Here is a 24,885-nt window from a genome sequence, read left to right as displayed (position 1 = left end):
GGGGGGGATTTCATATAAAAAAATGTGAAAATATTGTTATTTTTTCAAAATTGACGCTTTTTTTGTTTATAGCGCAAAAAGTAAAAATCGCACAGGTGATCAAATACCACCAAAAGAAAGCTTTGTTTGTGGGAAAAAAGAACGTCAATTTCATTTGGGTACAGCGTCGCACGACCGCGCAATCGTCCGTTAAACTCACGCAGTGCCGAATCGCAAAATAGGCCCTGGTCTTTGAGCAGCCAAATCCTCCGGGGCTTAAGTGGTTAAAAGAAGCTGACGGTGATGAGAATGGTGGGGCGTTGCAGCTCACCTATCCCTCCACTGGATGGTGGACCATAAACTGTACAATGAAAAAAAAAAAGAGAGCGCACAGCCGTCCTAGCATAACACCATTTTATTTCAATAAAAACATAAAAACATAATATAAAATGTCACTCACAAATGTGGATGGATGTCACGCAGTAAAGCTCGGTTCCATGTGTCCCCAGGGAGAAGGTGACTCTCTCTTGCAGGTCCCACTGACCACTCGTCCTCCTCTCGCTGGCAGCCCCCTCCTAGCCTGTGACTTCCAGGGATAGAGACTTCCATCTCTGGGTAAGCTGGCCAAAGTGCGCCTGTGCCCGGACCAGCCGGCACTGCACTGGCATCATAAGCGAATGGAGACCGCACCGAAGGCACAGGTGAACCGGGAGGACAAGGAAGGAACCTCTTGACGTGACACCAAATGAGGTTGCTATGACTACGCGTTTCGGAGGTGTGGCCTCCTTCTTCAGTGTTGATCCCTCTTGCCATATGGCAAGTAGAGATCCAAGCAGGCTTATTCGATCCCCGTGATCTAGGTGCAGATTCTCAGCTTGTCCTCCCAATGGGTTCTCTCCACTAGGTGGATACTGTTTATGGCGAACCCAAAAAAGGAAGAGAGAGGGAAGGGGACTCCTTGTAGTGTAGTATCATAAAAAAGTGGTTTATTGGATAAAAAGTTGTTCCCCAATAGGGTCCCTACATAAATAGTAAAAAGCACAAGCAAACAGAGCTCCCACTTTACTGGGGAGCCGCACAACAACGGAAGAGCCAGCAATAGAGTGCATTCCAGCTAGTGTGCAGAACAAGGCGACGTGCATTTCAGCTTGATGCATTTTGTCACAAACATGACGTCTTTGGACCTCAAGCAAAAAACACCCCCCCCCCCAAAAAAAAAAAAAAATAAATAATTAGGTCCTTCAAAAAATTCATACCAAACGTTTGTGTTAATACCAAACCTTGAGCTCATCCCTAGTCACATTAGTCAAATCACTCCAAAGATGGATGACTTTTGGGTATGTGGCTAGTAGTACCTAGAACAAAGTCTTGCTTGAAATTCTTTTAAAATATCTATTTGTTAGGAACAGCAAATGGCTGGTCACATCACCGATGCTGGATATGTTAGTTCTTATCCAGCCTCCAGCAATTTCATCCACATTGTGTAATGAGTCCTTGTTCAAGCCCTGAAGAATGGGGAGTCGTTTGCCCCCAAAATGCATTGGATATGCCTGAAATTCCTAGCAAATATACTTTTCAAGCAAGATGGAAGTTTCTACTAGGCACTGTTAACCACACACCTAGAACTCAACGTATGTGACTCATAGGTTGGTTGAGGCTGGGGTTCCCATCTGTAAAAAATAGTGTGTCCAATCTCCTCCCCATTACTGAACCACTTACCGGCAAATGCTACTTGAAGCAGGATGATCCCCAGGAGGACAGAGAGGGTCCCTACTGTAGACGGTCTCATGGCTGATTACTGTACTGGAGTGAAAATCTGTGTTGCAGCTCCATCTCTGGAATGTATATCACTTTAAATAGAAGAAAGTGGCTGGACAGGACTGGGAACTGGTTTGGTTTCTTAGTCTGCAATACTCTTCTATGAAGTATGAAGCTTAGGGCATAATGTTTATAGTTTGTTATTCACAACAGCCATGGCAGTTCTTCTATATCACATTTTAATTATTTTTTGGCTCTCCACTTGCTCTCCTTCCTCATGCCAAAAATAATTGGCAAATTAGTTTGAGTACATTGGGTGGAATTTTTTTTTATTACTACACATGTTTATTGCAATCCTGGCCTCGCCCATTATTAAATCTAAAGATGGCGTCACTCAGTGTTGGGACAAGGTCGTGTGGTACCTATGACGAAGAAGCCAAAATCCATTCTTCCATCTGGGAACTAAGTTATTCCAAAACTCGTCCAAAGTGAAATTTTATTCTGATTTGCCCCTTTTTTATAATGGTCTGTTTCTGGCACAAAGTTTTTTAATGCTGTTTTGCAAAACAAACCAATACAATTTTTGGGGGTTTACAGATGAACAGTAAAATAAATGTAGCTGGGTGCCAACAGCAATGGTTCCCCACTCACCCTCTCCCACCGCCACTGCACAGAGGAACAGAGGGTTTGTTAAAAAGCCCTCCTCATCCCCCCTTGCTTGCTCTGTATTCTTCTCCCTCCCCTCCCTCCGGGAGGCCTCCGCTCAACTAATCGACAGCATCGGGGAGAGGACTTGGACTGGTGCATGGGGCACTGGGAAGTGTAGACAGCTGCACTGCACAGGGATGGTTGCAAACCTACAAGTGCTCGCTTGCTTACTGGAAACCTGACTGGAGGGGACCTAAACCAATGACTGGAAGCAGGACACCTATTGTGGCACAGTATAGGTCACACCAGTTTGGCTTGCCCTGCAGTCGACAAGAGGTTAAGGGGTTCATCCATCATCTGCTCATACTGCTGCTTGTTGGAGACTTCAGAGAGAAACTGAGAGGGCCTGTGACGAGACCCTTACTCGCTCGCTTCCGCTCTCCCGACACTCCTCTGTTTCTAGTGAGTCAGCTTGCAGATCGCAACGTCTGATGGTTCGGTCAACCAAGGCTCCGGGATCCGAACTACAGCTATGTGCCGTTCGGAACCATTAGAACAAACACCAGGCAAGGCTGTATGTAAGTTCAAACGGGAAGACAATTTATTGAAAATACACAGCACACTTTTATACAGAAATTGGAACATCCTGCCCCCAACAACCGCTTTCCCATTGGTCAATTGCACAGTACATGCCGTTCTCCTTCAGGTCCTCCTTAGCCATGCAGATGAGGACTTGAAAATGAGTCAGCAGGGATTGGTCAGATAGCTTGATTAGAAGGACTGTTATGTGTAATGAGACAGAAGCCCCCAGGGGACAATCAATGTACACAATAGCCAGACACAGAACAATGGTTCCATAACGAGCCCCCAATACACATTACTCTGAGTGTCAATACATCCCTTAGCAGACAACAGATGAGTTCATTAGCACACCCGACAATAGGTGAATGGAAAGCCACCTCAGACAAAAGCAAAATTGTTAGACAGTCAGTCTCCTCATTGAACTTCCTGGACCATATTAGGAGTTGTACTTCCTGGTCAGAGACCTCATGGCAAATGGGAACAAATCTCAATATTTCTACTTGGAGACATTGCTGACAAATTTGAAGCAATCCAAACCATCACCCATCTGTCCTTAAATTCCAGGGACGGTGAACACCGTTACAGGGCCCTTTCCATGGTAGACACATACACCTGAACCCTAAGGATTTATAAGAGGGCTATCAGCCCATTACTTATACTGCTAGCAGAGTTGCCAAGGGCAGGACACCACCTGCACCTCTAACCTACTGCATCTACACCAACCTTGCACAGCACCTCTACTAAACCAATACTGCATCTAAACCAATTCTAGATCATGGTTCTACTGAACTGCCACTGTGTCTGACCCACATATACTCTACCTCCATGCAAAGAGTATACTACCCCGATAGTATACCTTAACTCCATGCAGGTTTGTCAGGACTGTCATTAAGTATACCAATGCCTTTTAAAGGGCCCCAACAATAGCCAACAGAAGGAACATCCTGCCCCGTTTTGTAACCTGCCCACAAATTCCCCTCCATCTCCTTTTACCCATCCTTGTCATCTTAAATACTGACAGTGCTTACCAGGCGGTCTTGAGCCTAGCATAGCCGCCATTACTGCACTCTGCTAGTATAGGCCCTGGGAGGTTATAGACTCTTTTTACTGCTCACTGATGCACTTCACATGGAATTGTTACAGTTTATGCTAATCCTAACAGCAAATGTCATTAAATGTCTTGTCCTTATTGCTAATTACTCTGTATACTAAAGTGCATTATTGCCATTCTTATTCATCTTCCTTTAACTGTTTCATTATCAACTTTATTGGGCAACAATACATAAAGTTTGCCTTTACTATTAATTTGGTGAATTAGAAATTGCATTATTGCTCGGTACTCTGTGTTACTGTCTGTGATTTCTTGTGATATTGTGTGTTTGTGTACTCAGTCTGGTGAATCCAACATGGCCTTAGCTGGTTATTAACATAACTAGCATTGGTCTGTCCTTGTTTTATTCCTCCAATCTGCACTGATCCTCTGTCCGTTGTTCAGGTATAAGTAGCGGTGACTGACCTGTGTTCCTAAGCCCCCCGATAACATCACATCTGGCAAAATGAATTGGGTAGAGCTTGGTAACACTCCACAGTGTATGTGTGCCGCCTGGTGGCCATCTTGGATGTGGGCATGTCAGAGTTGTTTTACTTATATAGCACTGTTTTTTTTTTTTTTAAAGCTGATTTTAATAGTTTTACATTATGGGAAGTGCCTTTTTGTGCTTTGTACCTTTACAAATTACTGTGGGGTTGATTTACTAAAGGCAAATAGACTGTGCACTTTGCAAAGTGCAGTTGCACTCTGCAAGAGCAGTTGCTCCAGAGCTTAGTAAATGAGCAGAAGCTCTGCTGACTTCCATCATCCAATCATGTGCAAGCAAAAATGCATTACATTTTCCTTGCATGTGGTTGGCTATTCTTTGACCCAGATGAAGTCGTTGTGGACGAAACATACGTCGGGTTGGAGTGTGTTTATGCCATGACATTGCGCCATTTGGAGACCATTTGAGATCACAATTGAATTGCCTACTATTTGCATAGAAAATGTAAGTTTTCTACCTTTTAATAAAGCCCGGTTTTTATGATATTACACTATGTGGAGACCTTTTGTTTTTCTGGGTATCCGAGAGACTTGAAGAGAAGCTGCCAACCTTTTAATGATGTTGTACCAGTAAGGTTAATAACCTCTTGCATGTTTGACTCTTTGCTACCCACAGTAGAGTCCATGATTTCAGATAAGCATTCCATCTATCCTGGAGAGATTTGGAGAACAAGGCATATTGATCTGATCTTTTTTCCTGGAAGAGTTTGCTACTTTATTCAAACTTTTTCTAATTTACCTGTGTAGATGGGCATGGGTCTTTGGTAAGTTTTTTCACATACTGCGTTTGGAGCGAAACACCATATTTATTTGTTGTGGATAACCAGTATTGGCATTAAAGTACACAGAACATTTTATCAGTCACCATCAAGCTTTGTTGCATGGACTTTGTTGTGCAACTTGTTTCTCTTTTTGTTTATGATGTCATTATTTTGCATGGATATATAGGAGCACATAACGCCCCCTTGACAACGTCATGATGACGAAACGCGTTGGGAGGAGCTAAACCTGCGTCATCACGTCACACCCGGAAGCTCGAGGTCGGCCATTTGCTTGGTGGGAACCGAATACTGAGAGCCTCCTTTACACTGAAGCATTATATGCATTTTATGCCTGATTTCCTTCGTTCTGGGTGAGTGTATCTCCTTATATTTTTAATAAAGTACTCATGAGGTAATGCACTATGGGCTCGCCCTGTTTTTGTTTGCTATTTCCCACCTTTATGAGACAACTTGAGTGAGATCTTGGAGTGAGGTGTGAGCTGTTATCTTCAGGTGGCTTGAACATTTTGGGAGCTGCTTTGCTTGGAATAGGCTGGAGTAGTCTGTCTCTCTGCTTATTGGTAAGAGGCTGTGTATGGTGGCTGGGATCTCACATCGTCTGTCATATCCATTGTTTCACCTGGGTGGATGAAATTTGCTACAAATCTACTTGAACTGTTTTTGCACCTTTGTTCCACAATAATGTGAAGATATTCCCTTACAATATTTGCGTTTGGACTGTCGTTTCCAGTTCTTGATTGAACTGGATTGGGATACCAAATTTACATGTTGTACAACTGTCTTCCTATTGTTGTGTGTTCCATCATTGTTGTGTGCTCTCAAACTTCTTCTCTGTTAGTGGGGATTAGTTTTAACGCAACTCCCCTTTTTGTATACAGTATTATATCTTTTTTTTTTAATCATTTAGAAAATTTCAGTGTGCAAACAGTCACTTTTGTTTGGTATTATTCCTTTTATTTATAGGTTTCTTTGAAGTTCTAGCGCTGCGCTTTTGTGCTTTAACCTGTATTTACCAGCTTATCATCTGGAGGAGTTACAGTAAATGCCTTTAATGCCGATATACAGTAGAAAAAGAAAGGCATTCCAATCTGGTGAGTTGCTGACTTATGGGTGTTGGTCACTGGAGCATTGAGTGAACACATATATCAACGTAAGAAGACCCCAAACCTGAGCACCTTTGATAATATAAGTTTATTGAATTAACTTTATTTAATATATCACATTAATTGTATTATATATTTGTTTATAGCACATAAAGATATTAAAATATTTCTTTTGTGTACCACTTGAGGATAAATTCATTTAAATTTTTTTTAATTTTTTTAATTTAATTTTTTCAGTCTTATTTATTGATTCACTTTTTTTTTGATTCACTACGTGGAAAAATTATTCACATTTTTGTTCATTTGGTAGTGCTGACTACTCTATTGCCTGCCTATGACCTCTGCTTTGACCTAACTACTGAATAGTGTTTCATTTCATATACGGTTTTCCATACTGTAGCCGTTCTGCTCCAGCTTCCCATCTAGTGACAGCTGGAAGTAAGTAAGGAAAACTGGGACCACTATGGTTTATGGCCCAGGTCTACCATCAGATTTGTATTTGTAAAGACCAGCTGTCAGTAAGACTCAGCACCTTAAGGTGTCATCTGCCAGGGGGCACCATAATATCTGTATTTTGGCATAGGAGACTGATGGAGAACAGAGGCAGGAGAGGCTCCCATACCAGCTGTGCCTTCACCACAGCACCCTAAGTGGATTTCTGTCCTGCTTCTGTATCAACCTGACACTGGCCTCTCTGTCCTCCAATGAATTCTTCATGATGGAGCATAAAGTAAAATATTGAGTCCAAGTGTAGAAGCATATATATATATATATATATATATATATATATATATATATATATATATATATATATATTTTTTTTTTTTTTTGCCTTTTGGGAGAAGGCATAGATACTGTACATTCTACTATGAGAAAATCACCCTATTGGAGTTTACAGGGGTTATAATGAGGGGGTTTATAGCACCAGGGCAGACCTTTAACCTGCATATTAGTTTTAGGTGCTGCAAGCCTTAAGGCCTGGTTCACACCTATGCATTTGTTAGTGCGTTTTCAGTTTAGCAGAAACACACTACAGTCCATTTAACATGGTTTCCTATGGGTCAAATTTACATCTGTGCATTTTATGGAAAGGCCAGGGGCTTTATTCTGGTTTTTGGTTCCATTGACTTCAATGGATCAAAGCATGTATTGAAAAATGCACAATGCACCTGGAATATGCAAACTGAAACCTGCATTGGTGTGAACCAGACCTTAGAGTGCATCTGTGTCCCACTGGGAAGATTCAGTCTCTCTGTTTGTCCTGGTGGTGAACAATTGTAATTGATGCAGACAGCCATGGGAAATCCAAAATTCTACCAGAACAGGGATGAAGGGCAAATCTTCCAATTGAGACATTTGTTTCAGTGACCGACTGACCGCTATCTAAGAGGGGAGTCCCCCTCACTTTGTGTAGATTGTCTCTTATTTATTGTTGTGTCTTTGGGACAGGAAGTGAAGGAAACATTCCCAAATAGGATATAAACAAGAAAAAAAGAATAAACCATTCCCAGTTTTATCCAAGGAATAAATTGGCTTTACTATTTTTGTTTTTATATAATATATAGCACCCTCCTAGGTAGGCGGTAGAAGAGAGAATATCGTTTTTGGATCTTTTCTGCTTGCCAGAAAGATTGCCAGGTATATTTATATTGCTCTCTGCCTACCTGACAGGATCTGCTAGTGAGTTCTGCTCAATGTGCTTAGGTGCAATTCAGTTTGTCTGCAGAGTATTTCACACTGGTCCAATAGGGAGGCATATTGGACAGGGGGAGGAAACCATGACAAATGAGTACACAGGCATTTAGTACAGCCCTGATGATTGGCAGAGGATAGTGCCTTGGTCCATGCTGGAATACTGTAAAAAATGTGAAGGGCACATGTGCTCGGGGTGTTTCAGCTGGAGAGCTGGATCCCGGAGGGAGGGGCAGCTGTCCCTCCTCTGTAGAAGTTGCCATGCGGCCTCAGGTGGCTGACCTGAGGACCTGAGAGTCAGAGAGGAGCTGAACCCAGATGTCCTGCAGAGCTGACTGGAAGGGAGACACTGTAAAGGATCTGATTCTGCTTACAGTGAGTACAAATCTGTGTCATGGGGCCTGTCCTGAGAGGGCCATCCCTTCAGCTAGAAAAGTCAGTGGATGGGTATCAGTCAAAGGGATGCTTGAGAGTGCCCTGAAGATAATGTAGTTGCATCAGGTCTGCTGCTAGAGAGAGTAAGAAGACTTTGTTCTTCCAAACAAGTGGCAGTATGGTCAAAGCAGTGTGTCTGCTTCCACAAGTAACCTGGCCAAGTGAGAGTTGTCCTTATCAACTGTAAATAGATCAAGTTGGAGTATCCCACTATTCCCTTCTCCGATTCCAGTTCCATGGTAAAATACCAAAAACCAAAACCCTGGTACTGTTTAAGTACCGAGCAACCGGGAGTAAGAATGGATGGGTGAGCTGTCCCTAAATGACTGTCTGCAAGTAATCAGAGGAGGCCCAACAAGTCATCACACAGAAAGCCCTATGGGGACAGTGCAACAAATAGATACTGTGTATAGCAGGCATCACTAAATGGCGAACCACAGTTCGAAAACAGCCTGCAATGTCCGGACTGCAGCTCCCCACTTAGCAGCCTGTGTATCCTCTCCCGGGTGCATCTTCCTTCTCCCTCCGCCACCGCCACAGCATTTATTCATATCAGGTAGAAGATAGAAGGCAGAAGAGGCAACATATCTGGACAGATGTGGGACATACTTTTTAATTTAACAAGCTGATGATTTTTTTCTGGGATGCGAGGCAGTCCTAGCAACCAATCACCTGCGTGTTAGCATAAAAAAGCATGTCCCGTCCTCTATTCGGACATGCCATGTATTCGCCTTCAACCTTCTACCTGCTATGTAAGGTAGGATTGCAAATATGAAAGTGAGGCTGTAATGGGGACCAGTATATAAAAAGAGGGAGGTGGGAACGCTGTGAAGGGGACTTGAATACAAGGAAGATGGAGGTTGTGAAGGGGACTGAGATAAAAGTAAGGGGCTGTAAAAGGAACTAGGGTCCAAGGAAGGGGGGCTGTGAAGTGCACTTGGTGCCAGGAAGGGGGGTTGTGAAGAGGACTGGGATCCTAGGAAGGGGGCTGTTCGGGAGACTGAGATACAAGTAAGGGGGGCAGTTAAGGGGACTGGGGTCCTAGGAAGGGGGCTGTGCAGGGGGCTGGGATACAAGAAGGGGGGCTGCGAAGGGGACTGAGATACAAGTAAAGGGGGGGCTGAGCTGCAAGTAAAAAGGGACTTTAAAGGGGACAGATGTGCTAGGAAGGAGACTGGGATACAAGGAGGGTAGGGGGAGAGAGAAGCTGTGAAGGGGACTGAGATGCAAGTAAGGTGGGGCTGTAAAGGGGACTGAGGTGCAAGGAAGGGGGGACTTTGATGTGGACTGGAGTACAAGGAAGGGAGCTGTGATCTGGATTGGGGTGCAAGTAAAGAGGAGCTGTAAGGAGGGCTGGGGTGCAAGGAAGGGGGGCTGTGAAGGGGACTGGTAAACAAGGAGGGGGTTGTGAAGGGGACTGAGGTGCAAGTAAGGGGTCTGTGAAGAGGACTGGGATGCAAAGAGGGGGGGGGGGGCTGATGTAAAGGTTAGAGGTCTCTGATTTTACCTGGGGGTGCTGTGATGTGAAGGGGACAGAGGACATTTAAGTAAAGGAGGCACTGTGATTTAAAGAGGGGATGCGATGTAAAGTCAGGGGGCTTGGCTGTAAAGGGGGTCTGTGATGTAAAGCAGGCACTGTAATGTAAAGGGGCTGCATTGTAAAGGCTATGCTGTATTGTAAAGGGGGGTGATGTAAAGCAGAGCACTGTAATGTGAATGGGGGGGTTCTGTGATGTAAAAATGATTTCTGCAATGTAAAGGGGACCCACTGTGGTGTAAAGGGAAGGACTGGTGATGCTGATGTAAAAGGGGAACCTGTAATGTAAGGGGAAAGGGTTGTGATGTGAAGAAACCCAGTCATAGAACAGACATGAGATTCGGACCTCTGGTGGATAAAAATTTAAATTGCCGGACCTCCTTAAATTTTAATTCAATACCCTGGTGTATAGTGTGCAGGTACAATGGTACCAATTTACATATGTGAAAAGCAAAGCAGTCCCCTAGACTAGGAAGATTGTTGTGCGTATAGGGTGCCCTACACATAACTTGTGGGAGAATATTAAGGCCAACTCATCAAAATCTGGATAAAATACCAGCCAAACTAAGCAGCTAGTATAGTGCAATTAGAAGTGTTCCAGATACTTCCAGATACTTATGCAGCATGACATAATGCCAATTTCCCCTGCCCTAGGGCATGACTGGGAAAAGTTCTTCTTTCCGTTTTTATACAATGTCCTGAATATTCAATGAAGGTAGTTTAAATTACAGAGTCAACTGACACCGGATCATAGGGATGTGATGATTGCCAGGAACAGTGATAATTACTAACCAGCTACTTCTGTTCTTATTGGCAAACCAGAGTACACATTAACTTCTCCTGTGTGGCATTGACTAAAAAGTCATTGTTGATTCAATTTTTACATTGTTAAAATCTTGACAATACATAACATAATTGTTGTTTTAATACACAGATCCTAGGATCATCCATGGTTTTTTGACGAAGGAGCCTTTGAACATGCTCTGAAACTAGTAACCTCTGCTCCCGGTGTTCCACAGTGGTTTTAACACATATGCAGACATTTTCGACACCAAGAATGGGATTATGTTACTGGAACAGGGGGTTTCACATCTTTTACGCCTCCGGTTTTTTACTTGGACAACCAACGTCTGCTTTGACACATTCCATGGTGGTTGGATGAAGGTGTTGGTGCTGTTTGGATAGAAATGGTGGGGTATCTTCCTTACGCTGTTTAGAACTGAAGAAGTAGTTTGGAGAAGCTAGAAAAAATCTTGAAATTTACAGAACAAGTCCATTTGAATGTGACTAACCAATACCATGACCTAGATAAAGAAGAAACGTTATAGGCACTTTAACATAGTGCTAAAACTCCTTCTTGTTCTTCACTAATGTAGACATTGCCTTGTTGTGGGTCAAAGGGCAATAGAGTTATGAGTTGCTAAATTTCCAATATAAGATTTGGAGCAGGCAAGGTTTCTTGGCCCCCTTACTACAGGCTGGGCCAACTCTGACTATGAATGCTCAATCACATCACTAGGAAGGGGAGTGACTATAAAGAAGGGACTCTGTGAGCAGAGTACCAGTCCCTGGGATTTCATGAGTTCCAACATTTCTTTATTGTGCTGAAATCTGAGTCTTCCCAGAAAAGAAGGTCTTTCTGCAACCTTCAGCTGTTGTTCTGATTACTGATATTGTTGTAGGATGATGGTCAGAGACCTTAGAATATCTCACAGGCCCTAATGAAATCAAACATGGCTCTAAAACTATTTGGGCTCTTCAGAAACCCACCGTCGCCTGAGACAAAAAACCTTTCATCAGGCCTGGCTAACAATGGTCATTCCCAGATTGTGTGAGCCTAATTAACCACTTGCCGACTGTCTAACGACGATTTACGTCGGCAGTCAGCCCCTCACAGGCAAAGCGACGTAGGTCTACGTTGCTAGCCTGTGAGGCTCTTGGGAGCGAGCGCGCGCTGCCGGAGGCGTGCTCCCGCTCGCTCACGGACCCCCCACGTGTGTTCCCGGCGGACCCGATGTCCGCCGGGCACTCGCGATTGTCCGTTACAGCGGGAGAAATGCAGGCGGCTAATGTAAACAAAACGGCCTGTCATTCTCCCCTGTGTACATAGTTACATAGTTACATAGTTAGTGAGGTTGAAAAAAGACATCAGTCCATCCAGTTCAACCTATGATGTGTGTGTGTGTTTGCTTTTAACCATACATTGTATACCCCTGTATGTTGTGGTCTTTAAGGTGTCCATCTAATAGTTTTTTGAAACTATCAATGCTCCCTGCTGATACGACTGCTTGTGGAAGAGAAAAAGGAACTCCATGATACAAAACAAGTTTGCTCAGGGAGATAAAGGTTTAGTGGACTTTAAAGGCACATATTAAGTAGGCAAAAGACTACCATAAGTATAAAAAACATATATTCTTTTATTTAACCAAAGTTTTTTTTAAAAAATAGAACAAAAGTTCAAGAAGCAAAACTATACAATGACATACATATTATTTGAAATAAGAACATTCATCATATCTATAGGTCAAAATATTAGATACACAGATATTGTAGTAGTTACACTTTGTGAGTATTAGGATCGTGGTCTGAAGAGGTCGACGCGTTTCGCCTTAGCTTCTTCTGGACCTCAGACGCTAATATACAATTTTATCTCTTTTAGTAGAAACAGAAACATGCAATTAGTACAAAGCATTTTATGTTACATTTTATTCCTATATCTTTTATTAATTTGTTAATCAAAACAACACACCTCTCAAAATGCAGAAAAACCGTGTGATCCGTGGTCATCAGTATCAGTATATCATATTGATCATAGAGTAGTAAAAAATAGGCGGGAAGTGAAGAGGGAGAAAAAAGGCCCAAAAACTGGTGGAATGGGCCACCTATATATATGGGACAAAGGGGAAACATATACATCTCAAAAAGGTATTTCAATATCCTCAAATATTAGTATTGATTTATATTATATTTACCTCAAATTCCCACACTGGAATCTATCGAGGATTCAGGTCGGGATCAGAGTAGTGATATGGAGGCTGCTATTGGCTGTATCACATGAAGGTCTAGTAAAAGAAGTAGTGTATATATTTATTTGTTTCCATCTCATCCATTCAATAGAAATGGAGAGACAAAAACATAAAACCACAAGGTTCTATACTTATAAATATATCTCCAAATTAATTCATTTTACCTTTGTATCCTTCTGTCTAATCTTAGACCATATTGGGACCCAGTCCCCTTATAGCAGTAGATATAATATAGTCCATGTCTAGATTAGTTGGCAATATAGTCCAACTAATCTAGACATGCTTTTCTATTGAAATTGTCTTAGGTCGCCCCCTTTTGAACCAGATGACTATACCTTTTCTATCCCTGGGAACTATATTCACAAGCAATTTCAGCTGTAATATCCATAATACCATTGTTTTACACTGGAATATACTCTACTATGTAAGTAATAAAATATATGTATATATGAATATATACATTAACATAAGGGATTTAAATTGAGATATATACCCCCTTTTTGTGAATATAATCTACTATTATCTGATTACACCCTAGCGGATACACTACAAATCTGGGGGGAACTTTTCCATCTAACGTTACAAGACATCAATATCTACTGCTATAAGGGGACTGGGTCCCAATATGGTCTAAGATTAGACAGAAGGATACAAAGGTAAAATGAATTAATTTGGAGATATATTTATAAGTATAGAACCTTGTGGTTTTATGTTTTTGTCTCTCCATTTCTATTGAATGGATGAGATGGAAACAAATAAATATATACACTACTTCTTTTACTAGACCTTCATGTGATACAGCCAATAGCAGCCTCCATATCACTACTCTGATCCCGACCTGAATCCTCGATAGATTCCAGTGTGGGAATTTGAGGTAAATATAATATAAATCATTACTAATATTTGAGGATATTGAAATACCTTTTTGAGATGTATATGTTTCCCCTTTGTCCCATATATATAGGTGGCCCATTCCACCAGTTTTTGGGCCTTTTTTCTCCCTCTTCACTTCCCGCCTATTTTTTACTACTCTATGATCAATATGATATACTGATACTGATGACCACGGATCACACGGTTTTTCTGCATTTTGAGAGGTGTGTTGTTTTGATTAACAAATTAATAAAAGATATAGGAATAAAATGTAACATAAAATGCTTTGTACTAATTGCATGTTTCTGTTTCTACTAAAAGAGATAAAATTGTATATTAGCGTCTGAGGTCCAGAAGAAGCTAAGGCGAAACGCGTCGACCTCTTCAGACCACGATCCTAATACTCACAAAGTGTAACTACTACAATATCTGTGTATCTAATATTTTGACCTATAGATATGATGAATGTTCTTATTTCAAATAATATGTATGTCATTGTATAGTTTTGCTTCTTGAACTTTTGTTCTATTTTTTAAAAAAAACTTTGGTTAAATAAAAGAATATATGTTTTTTATACTTATGGTAGTCTTTTGCCTACTTAATATGTGCCTTTAAAGTCCACTAAACCTTTATCTCCCTGAGCAAACTTGTTTTGTATCATGGAGTTCCTTTTTCTCTAATTAATAGGATTATGGCACACAAGGGTCAGCTCAACCAAAAACCCCCCTCTTTGCTTGTGGAAGAGAATTCCACATCCTTACCGCTCTTACAGTGAAGAACCCCTTACGCACTTTAAGGTTAAACTGCCTTTCCTCAAGTTTTAGTGAGTGGCCACGTGTCTTATTGTATCTCCTTTCTCTGAATAGTTTGTTCCTTATGTTAGGGTCGCCAGTACAGTATTTGTACATTGATATCATATCCCCCCTCAATCGTCTCTTCTCCAGAGAGAATACGTTCAGTGCTTGTAGCCTCTCCTCATAGCTGATGTCCTCCATTCCCCTAATTATTTTTGTTGCCCTTCTCTGGACTTTCTCCAGTTCCAGCCCATCCTTTCTGAGGACCGGTGCCCAGAACTGGACAGCATACTCCAGATGTGGCCGGACCAGAGTCTTGTAGAGCGGGAGAATAATCTCTTTATTTCTGGAGTGAATCCCCTTTTTTATACAACCCAGTATTCTGTTGGCTTTGCTTGCGGCGGCTTGGCATTGCATGCCACTGCCAAGCCTGTTGTCTACCAGTACCCCCAAGTCCTTTTCCATCCTAGACTCACCCAGAGGTTCCCCCCCTAGTGAGTAGCTTGCTTTCTGGTTTCTGGCCCCCAAGTGCATTACTTTACATTTTTCAACATTAAATCTCATCTGCCATGTAGTTGCCCACCCCGTTATTTTGTTCAGGTCCGCTTGCAAGGTTTCCACATCCTGCATAGAAGATATTGGCATGCCTAATTTAGTATCATCAGCAAATACTGAGATTGTACTCGATATCCCCTCCTCCAGATCATTTATGAATAAATTAAACAGGATTGGTCCCAGGACAGAACCCTGGGGGACCCCACTTTCCACACCCGCCCAATCCGAGTACTCCCCATTAATCACCACCCTCTGTACTCTCCCCTGGAGCCAGTTCTCTATCCAGGTACTCACCTTATGGTCCATACCTACCTTCCTTAGTTTGTACAGTAAGCGTTTGTGGGGAACAGTGTCAAAGACCTTTGCAAAGTCCAGATACACCACATCCACAGGCTTACCTTTATCTAGGTGGCAGCTCACTTCATCGTAGAAAGTTAATAGATTGGTTTGGCACGAACGATTTTTCATGAATCCATGCTGATTACTACTTATAATACCATTTTCATTACTAAAGTCTTGTATGTGGTCCCTTAACATCCCCTCCAAAATTTTGCAGACTACTGATGTTAGGCTGACCGGCCTATATTTACCCGGGATATATCTCGGCCCCTTTTTAAATATTGGTACCACGTTGGCTTTTTTCCCATCAGCTGGCACCATACCCGTCTGTAAACTATCCTTAAAGATAAAGAAAAATGGTCTGGCAATCACCTGGCTGAGCTCATTAAGAACCCTCGGGTGCAAGCCATCCGGTCCCGGGGATTTATTTATGTTAAGTCTCTCTAGTTTAGCTCTAAGTCTATCCTCTGTTAGCCATGGCGGCACTTCCTGAGGTGTATTATTTAGTTTGGCCTTACAAGTAAGGTTCGTGTAGCCCCCTGATTCCTTAGTGAAGACTGAAGAAAAGAAATTATTTAACACTTCCGCCTTTTCTCTGTCCTCAGTGGCCATTTTTCCTTTATCATCTTTTATGGGGCCAAGAATAGTGATCATACGGTTCTGCTATGTAGGACCCTTGATCACTGTTCTTACACCTCAAGCCACAGCCAATCACAGTTAGAAACACGCCCCTAGGGACACACTTAACCCCTCCCTCTCAAAAAAGGTTAACCCCTTCACTGCCAGTGTCATTTTTACAGTAACAGTGCATATGTATAGCACTGATTACTGTAGAAATGTCACTGGTAACCCCAAAAGTGTCAAAAATGTCAGTCAAGGGTCCGATCTGTCCGCCGCAATGTCGCAGTCCCGCAAAAAAAAATCGCAGATAGCCGCCATTACTGGTTAAAAAAAAAACAACAAAAATGACAAAATCTTTCCCTTAGTTAGTAAACGCAATAACTTTTGCGTAAACCAATCAAAATACGCTTTTTGCGATTTTTCTTACCAAACATTTGTAGCATAAAACAAATTGGCCTAAAATGTTAAAAAAATTTGATTTTTACATTTTTTTGGGGGAATTTCATATAAAAAATGTGAAAAATATTGTTATTTTTGCAAAATTGACGCTCTTTTTTTGTTTATAGCGCATGATCAAAAAATCGCACAGGTGATCAAATACCACCAAAAGAAAACTCTGTTTGTGGGAAAAAAAGGACGCCAAATTCGTTTAGGTACAGCTTCGCACGACCGCGCAATTGTTCGTTAAAGTCACACAGTGCCGAATCGCAAAATAGGCCCTGGTCAGGAAGGGGGTAAAATCTTCTGGGGTTTAAGTGGTTAAGAACTCAGAGAAGTTTGAGCTTCTAGAAGAGCAAAACTGATGAGGGCCAAAGCCAACTATTTTGTATAATATATAATCTGGGGAATTAATAAAGACTGCCACAAACACCCTTTATAATTCTGTCAGGGTGCACCACAGAAAATGTTGGTGTTTGTGCCTGTGTCTGAAATCAGTTTCAAATTGGTCAAATTGGTAATGAAAAAGGTACAATGACTATACCAACTCTGCATGATGCCACAGCCCCTCTGGGTACTGTTGTTAAGTATGTGAAACACTAGATAGCCATAATTCCTGACTTTGCAACTCTCTACCTTGGAATGCACTTTGGGTTGGCTAACCCTTTTGGGGTGTGACTCTTTCAAGATCCTACACCTTGATTCAACAAGGTCACTAAGCAGATGGGACATGGAGGTATTTGGGGTTGGAGAATGCAATGCACCCTTGTGTAGTCTATCTGATTCTTTGTGAAGGGACTCTGTTCTGATTGCTCTAAAATATTTGCTTTTATGCTTTTAACTGCTTCTACTAGAGACAATTGGTTACTGTCCGTGATACTTTTTTTATTTGCACTAACATACAATTTTTCAGGACAAGCTTTCGGGGTATGTCCCCTTCATCAAGATCCAAGCAGTACTGATCCACAAAATGTTAGTAGCATGGTAAAAACTGCTTCTACTATAAAGCCTAGTCCACAGTTTGCTTTATCAAAGACTTTTGCTTCAGCTATACAGAAGGAAGTTTACTGTCCTCATCTTGTACACAGTTCTTTGTGGAGTATCCCACTCAATTCCCCATCTCTATCCAAGTTACCTAAAAATACAAACACCAAAAAAAAACACCCCTAGACTTGTCATTGAGCCAAAGAGTGTGATTTTTGTGCGTTTTTTTGTGGATGCAGTCTGATTTGACCCCAGTTTTTTCATATAAAGGGATGGAGACCAATAGCATGACCTGCTTGTCTCATGTAAAGTCCCAAATATTTTATGAAATTAGGGATGGAGGCACTGTGCTTTACAAGCCAATGCCTCATATAAAGTCCCAATTTGTGTTTTACACTGCATCCGCCAAGGGGTTGGAGGTTTATGCTTCTCAGCTGGTCCTTTTCAGTTTGTACCATCGCAATAACATCACTATTAGAGTTTTGAGATACTAGACCAGTCATGGATGGGGGTGGGTTGGGGGAGGTTTGGGTTGCTCCCTCCCACCTGCCTCCTTTCCATCCATTAACAGCCATGTGCTCCCAGAGTGGAGACACTCAATTTAAAAGTGTAGGACTGCAGATAAAACAGGGTGCCGTGTCGTGGCCCTGCAGCTTACACATGCATTTGCAAATGCGTGTCAACTAAACCCCTGTTCTTTATTTATATCATGAGACAGGTTTACTTGGTTGGTGGCAGACTGGAGGATGAGTACATTAGACTGGGGGCTGGCTGGCTTCCATGCACCTCTTTTAATCCTTTTCAACTTTCGTTATTACTAGGAAAAGGAACCTGGACAATTTCCAGTGGCTCCTTCGGGGGGTAGAGCTACAAGTATTTATCTATGTTCAGAGTATCTAACCTGCCTCTGGATGCACAGAATTCTATTCTATATCTAAATGCGAGTAACAAGCATACACTTAAATGCAGGTAAATGTCCATGCATTGATACAAATACAGTGTAAATACTTGTATGTCATTGCCCGTGTGAATGAGGCCTAAAATTGGTCAATGTCTAACAGCTTAGAAACTCCTGCTGTGTGTACATCAGATTGCTGACAGGCTCTCAAGATTCTGCTACAATGAAAAGCGATTGGTGAAAAAATGCAATATTAGTGCTTCTGTTGTGAAATTTGAAGATGAATTCTCCATAATGCCTATAGCTCAGTGCAAAGGTGAATGTGTTGGCTGTAACACATTTTACCGCTTTACCACCGGAGGATTATGCTATCTTACGTCTGGGCCACTTTTTTGCGATTCGGCACTGTGCAAATTTAACTGACAATTGCGCGGTCATGCAACGCCGTACCCAAACGAAATTTGCGTCCTTTTTTTCTCACAAACAGAGCTTTCTTTTGGTGGTATTTGATCACCTGTGCGATTTTTACTTTTTGCGCTATAAACAAAAAAAGAGCGACAATTTTGAAAAAATAACAATATTTTTCACATTTTTTTATATGAAATTCCCCCCAAAAAAATGTAAAAATCAAAATATTTTTTGGTAAAAAAAATTGCAATAAGCGTGTTTTGATTGGTTTACGCAAACGTTACTGCGTTTACTAACTAAGGGAAATATTCCTGTCATTTTTGGTGTTTTTTTTTTTTAACGAGCAATGGCGGCGATCTGCGATTTTTTTTTGCGGGACTGCGACATTGCGGCGGACAGATCGGACCCTTGACTGACATTTTTGACACTTTTGGGGCTACCAGTGACATTACTACAGTAATCAGTGCTATACATATGCACTGTTACTGTAAAAATGACACTGGCAGGGAAGGAGTTAATTTTTATTGGTGATCAAGGTGTTAATGTATGCCTGGTGCTTACTATCGTGTGTGGGGGGGGGGTGACTGAGTGACACAGGGACAGATCGCTGGTTCAGCTATGCTGAACCCTGAAATCTGACCCTGCCTGTCACTTAGGAGATCCGCCAGCTTTGTTTACACAAGCGGGCGGATCTCCTCACTCGATTCCCCGACGATCGGGGAAGAGCGGCGGTCATCACCGCCGCTCCTCCCCTGGCCCGACTCCCGCTGTGACTGAATACAGCGGGAGCGAGCCTCCGGCGGTACGCGCGCCGCCGAGAGAGGGGAATGTCTGGCGACGTAGGTCTACGTCGCCAGACGTTATCGAGCCACTTTGCCACAGTAGCAGCTCAGTGAGCTCTTTTTTTGTTTATAGCGCAAAAAGTAAAAATCGCACAGGTGATCAAATACCACCAAAAGAAAGCTCTGTTTGTGGGGAAAAAAGGACGTAAATTTCGTTTGGGTACGGAATTGCATGACAGCGCAATTGTCAGTTAAAGTCGCACAGCGCCGAATCGCAAAAAGTGGCCCAGACGTAAGACAGCAAAATGCTCCGGTGGTAAAGTGGTTAAGCAGGTTGGAAGTTTGTACTGGGTGCTCCTAGTCCTAACCACATACCCAGAACTCAATGAATGAGGCTCACAGGCTGATGGAAGCTGAGGAGTTCATCTCTAAACAAAATTGTGTCCAAACACCTTTCCATTACTGACCCACTTACCTGCCAATGCTGCCTGAATCAGGATGATCCCCAGGAGGACAGAGAGGGCCCAAACCAGGGATGGTCTCATGGTTGCTTACCGGAGTGAATATCTGTGTTGTAGTTTCATCTCTGGAATTTATACGAGAAACTCTAATGGGAAGAAAGTGGCAGGTAGGAATAGGAACTGGTTTTATTTCTTAGTCTGCAATTCTCTTTTTTGAAGCGTTGAGCATTATGTTATTACATCATAGTTATAGTTTCTTAGTCACAGCAGTCATGTCAGCTCTTCCATAGCACATATCAATTATCCTATGGCTCTCCCCTAACTCTCCTTCCTCAGGCCAAAAATAATTGGTGGATTTGTGCCAGTACATTGGGTAGAGGTACTATTATTACGGCACATACAGTATCTCACAAAAGTGAGTACACCCCTCACATTTTTGTAAATATTTTATTATATCTTTTCATGTGACAACACTGAAGAAATGAAGTGTACAGCTTGTATAACAGTGTAAATTTGCTGTCCCCTCAAAATAACTCAACACACAACCATTAATGTCTAAACTGCTGGCAACAAAATTGAGTACACCCCTAAGTGGAAATGTCTAAATTGGGCCCAATTAGCCATTTTCCCTCCCCGGTGTCATGTGACTCATTAGTGTTACAAGGTCTCAGGGGGCAGGTTAAATGGGGAGCAAGTGTGTTAAATTTGGTGTTATCACTCACTCTCTCACACTGGTCACTGGAAGTTCAATATGGCACCTCATGGCAAAGAACTCTCTGAGGATCTTAAAAAAATAATTGTTGCTCTACATAAATGTGGCCTAGGCTATAAGACGATTGCCAAGGCCCTGAAACTGAGCTGCAGCACGGTGGCCAAGATCATACAGCGGTTTAACAGGACAGGTTCCACTCAGAACAGGCCTCGCTATGGTCGACCAAAGATGTTGAGTGCACGTGCTCAGCGTCATAGCCAGAGGTTGTCTTTGGGAAATAGACATATGAGTGCTGCCAGCATTGCTGCAGAGGTTGAAGGGGTGGGGGGTCAGCCTGTCAGTGCCCAAACCATGCGCCACACACTGCATCAAATTTGTCTGCATGGCTGTTGTCCCAGAAGGAAGCCTCTTCTAAAGATGATGCACAAGAAAGCCCGCAAGCAATTTGGTGAAAACAAGAAGACTAAAGACATGGATTACTGGAACCATGTCCTGTGGTCTGATGAGACCAAGATAAACTTATTTGGTTCAAATGGTGTCAAGCCTGTGTGGCAGGAACCAGGTGAGGAATGCAAAGACAAGTGTGTCTTGCCTACAGTCAAGCATGGTGGTGGGAGTGTCATGGTCTGGGGCTGCATGAGTGCTGCCAGCACTGGGGAGCTACAGTTCATTGAGAGAATGAATGCCAACATGTATTGTGACATACTGAAGCAGAGCATGATCCCCTCCCTTCGGAGACTGGGTCGCAGGGCAGTATTCTTTAGGGTTAAGGTAGTGCTGGAAAACAATGGTGGCCACACAAAAATATTGACACTTTGGGCCCAATTTGGCCATTTTCACTTAGGGGTGTACTCACTTTTGTTGCCAGCATTTTAGACATTAATGGCTGCGTGTTGAGTTATTTTGAGGGGACAGCAAATTTACACTATTATACAAGCTGTACACTCACTACTTTACATTGTAGCAAAGTGTCATTTCTTCAATCTTGTGACATGAAAAAATTGAACATGAAATTAACATGAAAATGATAAAATATTTACAAGAATGTGAGAAGTGTACTCACTTTTGTGAGATATTGTATTCATTGCATTTCCAGTGTTACCCGTTATTAAATCCAATGGTGGAGTCACAAGGGGCAAGGTCCTGTGGCACTCAGGACCAAGATGCCAAAATACACCCAACCTCTTAATAACATAATCATAACTATAACTCATTCAAAGTCCAATTTTATTCTGTGATTTGTTCCTCTTATGATGACAGTTATATCATGTTTCTAGCACAAAGCCTTTTTAATGTGGTTGTACAGCAAGAAATTACATATTTCCAAGTACATAAACTATATTGTCAAAAGTATTGGGACACCTGCCTTTACAAGCACATGAATTTTAATGGCATCCCAGTTCTTAGTCCTTAGAGTTCAGTATTGAGTTGGCCCAACACTTTGCAGCTATAACAGCTTCAACTCTTCTGGGAAAGCTGTCCTCAAGGTTTCGGAGTGTGTCTATGGGAATGTTTGACCATTCTTCCAGAAACACATTTGTGAGGTCTTTATGCGTCTTTATGGACCTTGCTCAAACATCAGTGCCTGACCTCACCAATGCACTTCTGGAAGAATGGTCAAACATTCCCATAGACACACTCCTAAACCTTGTGGCCAGCCTTTCCAGAAAAGTTGAAGCTGTTATAGCTGCAAAGGGTGGGCCAGCTGCTGCTGCTGGGAAGAAGCTGGAGGTGGAACTAGGAAGCAGAAAGTGCAGGGTCTGGACGAGGCCCAAGGAGGGCTAAAGTCAAGTGCTGGAGTCTGCTGAAGGCTGAGACCAGAGGAGGTGTAGACAAGGGACTGCTGCAGCTGCACAGAGAGGTCCAGGATCTGTAGTAGGAGTTTGGACCTCCTCTCAGCTGCTGACTGCTGAAATAAGGGGTGATAGCAGAGACAATCCTCTCCGCAGCTGCACTGAGAAGTGCAGGATCTGGCAGAGGAATTCAGTCCTTCTCTCTGCTGCCAACTGCTGAGACAAGGTGGGAGTAGAGACAAGGGGGGTTCCCCAGCTGCAGGAGATTAGCAAGGACCACATGAAATGGCCTGGAGGGCCAGATTTGGCCCATATGCCATGTGTTTGACACGTGCTCTAAGGCCATCAAATACTGCCTGGGTCAACAGTCTGAAATGGTTTTTATTATGTTTTTTGAAATGTGTATTAGTTATTGAAAATTCATACACAGTCCTCATGCTCTGGTACTTCACCAAAGAGCAAACAGTAATATGTACTCTATTCTAAGATATCCAGGTAGATGTTTAAGAGGTAGTCTAGGCGAGGGCAAAATGATTCACCATTGGTGGTCTTGCCCCAAAGTTGGTTGATTATGGGTCGGAGTTTACACCATGGTTAAACCTATCTTCAGAATCCATCTGCTTAAGAATCCCTGGGAATCTTCCATAAAACTATTACTGATATCACATATCTTTGTTACCACCAAATAACCCATGATTACAAGGCACATTTATAAAATAAATAATTGACAGTGATACTAAATGACTCTTATGATAGATTTCTGAAGCCATGGTTATCCTTCTCATAATGAAAAAGATCCGGGTCTGAGGTCTGAGGAGCGCAGCGTGGAGCGGCGTCTCCCATCCCCAGCAAATGATTTTATTGAAGGCTTTTTACCTACTTATGTCTAGTAAGTGCAATTCATCTTAAATAAATGCTTGATTATTAATAGATACTGCACCATGAGAGTATTCTTTTATCCCTGTTTATGGCTTAGCACTCTGATTATGGCATCGATTCTGGCTGTGATGATTTATACCTATGGGAGCGAGATGTACTAGAGTTCCTATTGGAATACACAGCGTGTTTGACCCCCTGTAATTAAGGGGGTCCAGTGAATCTGGTAAGCGGTTCATACATTTATTCCACTGGGTGATCGTGTGAAGGTGAAGGCTTTGCTAAGGAAACCACCCTATCAAGTCTGTGTCTTCCATATTGGTCGAAAATAATCCAATTGCTTTGAACACTAGAGACTTTATTGCACGATTCATTGTCTATGGTTTATATTTATATTTATTTATTTATTTCTGTCGAGCGCTACTATTTTCCTTTGTTCACCATCCTTCTCATAATCCTCACAGAGAATGGCAACTCAATTTGAACTCATGATATTCTACTTGGGATCCCTTTCCTGCTCCAACATCATTTTTTTCCGAAAAGAGACAGTTCTGCTCACAGTTTTGAAAAGAGGAATTTCTGGAATATTTTCAAAAATTTTATTTTCAGGTCTTATTTATTTACATATAAAATCTTGTTTTGTTTTTTTAGTACAATGGGTTTTAGATTTTCTTAAAGTCTAAATGTAGTTCATTAAATGTATCTAATCTGTTTATCTAATCTTCCTAAAGCATGCTCAAATTATTAATAACACATAATAATTACATATTAAAGCAGATTCCCCAAGGAAAACAAAAAAAACTCCATTGCAGTGGGGCTGCCCAGCACTGCGAGCATTCAATGGTATGTCTAGGGTACCAGAAAAAAAAACATTTTTACTTATCTAATACCTCACGCCCCAGGCAGGTGGCGTATCCCTTCTCTCCAACTTGTGGATTTCCATCAGTGTCCTCACATCCAATACATGGCTATGGGCCATTGTTCTTGACGATGTTAGAGGGCGTGTATCCGTTGAACTGTAGGGAAGAAGAGGCTACAGAAGCTGGTCAAGTAGCCTGGAGGGAGTCTGAGGATCCGGTCAGAAAAAGTGCCTTTACTGGTACCCTGGATATAAATTTGCATTTATAGTTACAATGTGGAGGGCAGCCCTAGTATGAGAGAGATTTTTGTTTTCCCCGTAATTCAACTTTAAGCACCAATGCTGCTTTTTTA

At 42.1% G+C, this 24,885-nt stretch overlaps 1 protein-coding gene across 3 annotated transcripts in view; it reads right to left on the bottom strand.

The window, feature by feature from the left end:
• LOC309550901 (uncharacterized protein) overlaps positions 1-20,409 on the bottom strand; it is a 229,440-nt gene extending 209,031 nt beyond the window's left edge. For 2 of the 3 annotated variants that reach the window (XM_082251286.1, XM_082251288.1), the window contains exon 1: positions 20,307-20,409. In XM_082251286.1, coding sequence (XP_082107412.1) covers positions 20,307-20,376 — 70 coding nt within the window. In that variant the 5' untranslated portion in view covers positions 20,377-20,409. Of the gene's footprint in view, positions 1-1,698; positions 1,782-20,306 lie in introns of those variants that run through there. The other variant, XM_082251287.1, reaches the window with a different exon arrangement.
• Between the last annotated feature and the right edge of the window lie 4,476 nt (positions 20,410-24,885).

The sequence above is a fragment of the Pelophylax lessonae genome (genome assembly GCF_965119305.1).
Source record: "Pelophylax lessonae genome assembly, chromosome: 3".
Lineage (NCBI taxonomy): Eukaryota > Metazoa > Chordata > Amphibia > Anura > Ranidae > Pelophylax > Pelophylax lessonae.
This window is presented reverse-complemented; position numbering and strand designations above follow the sequence as displayed.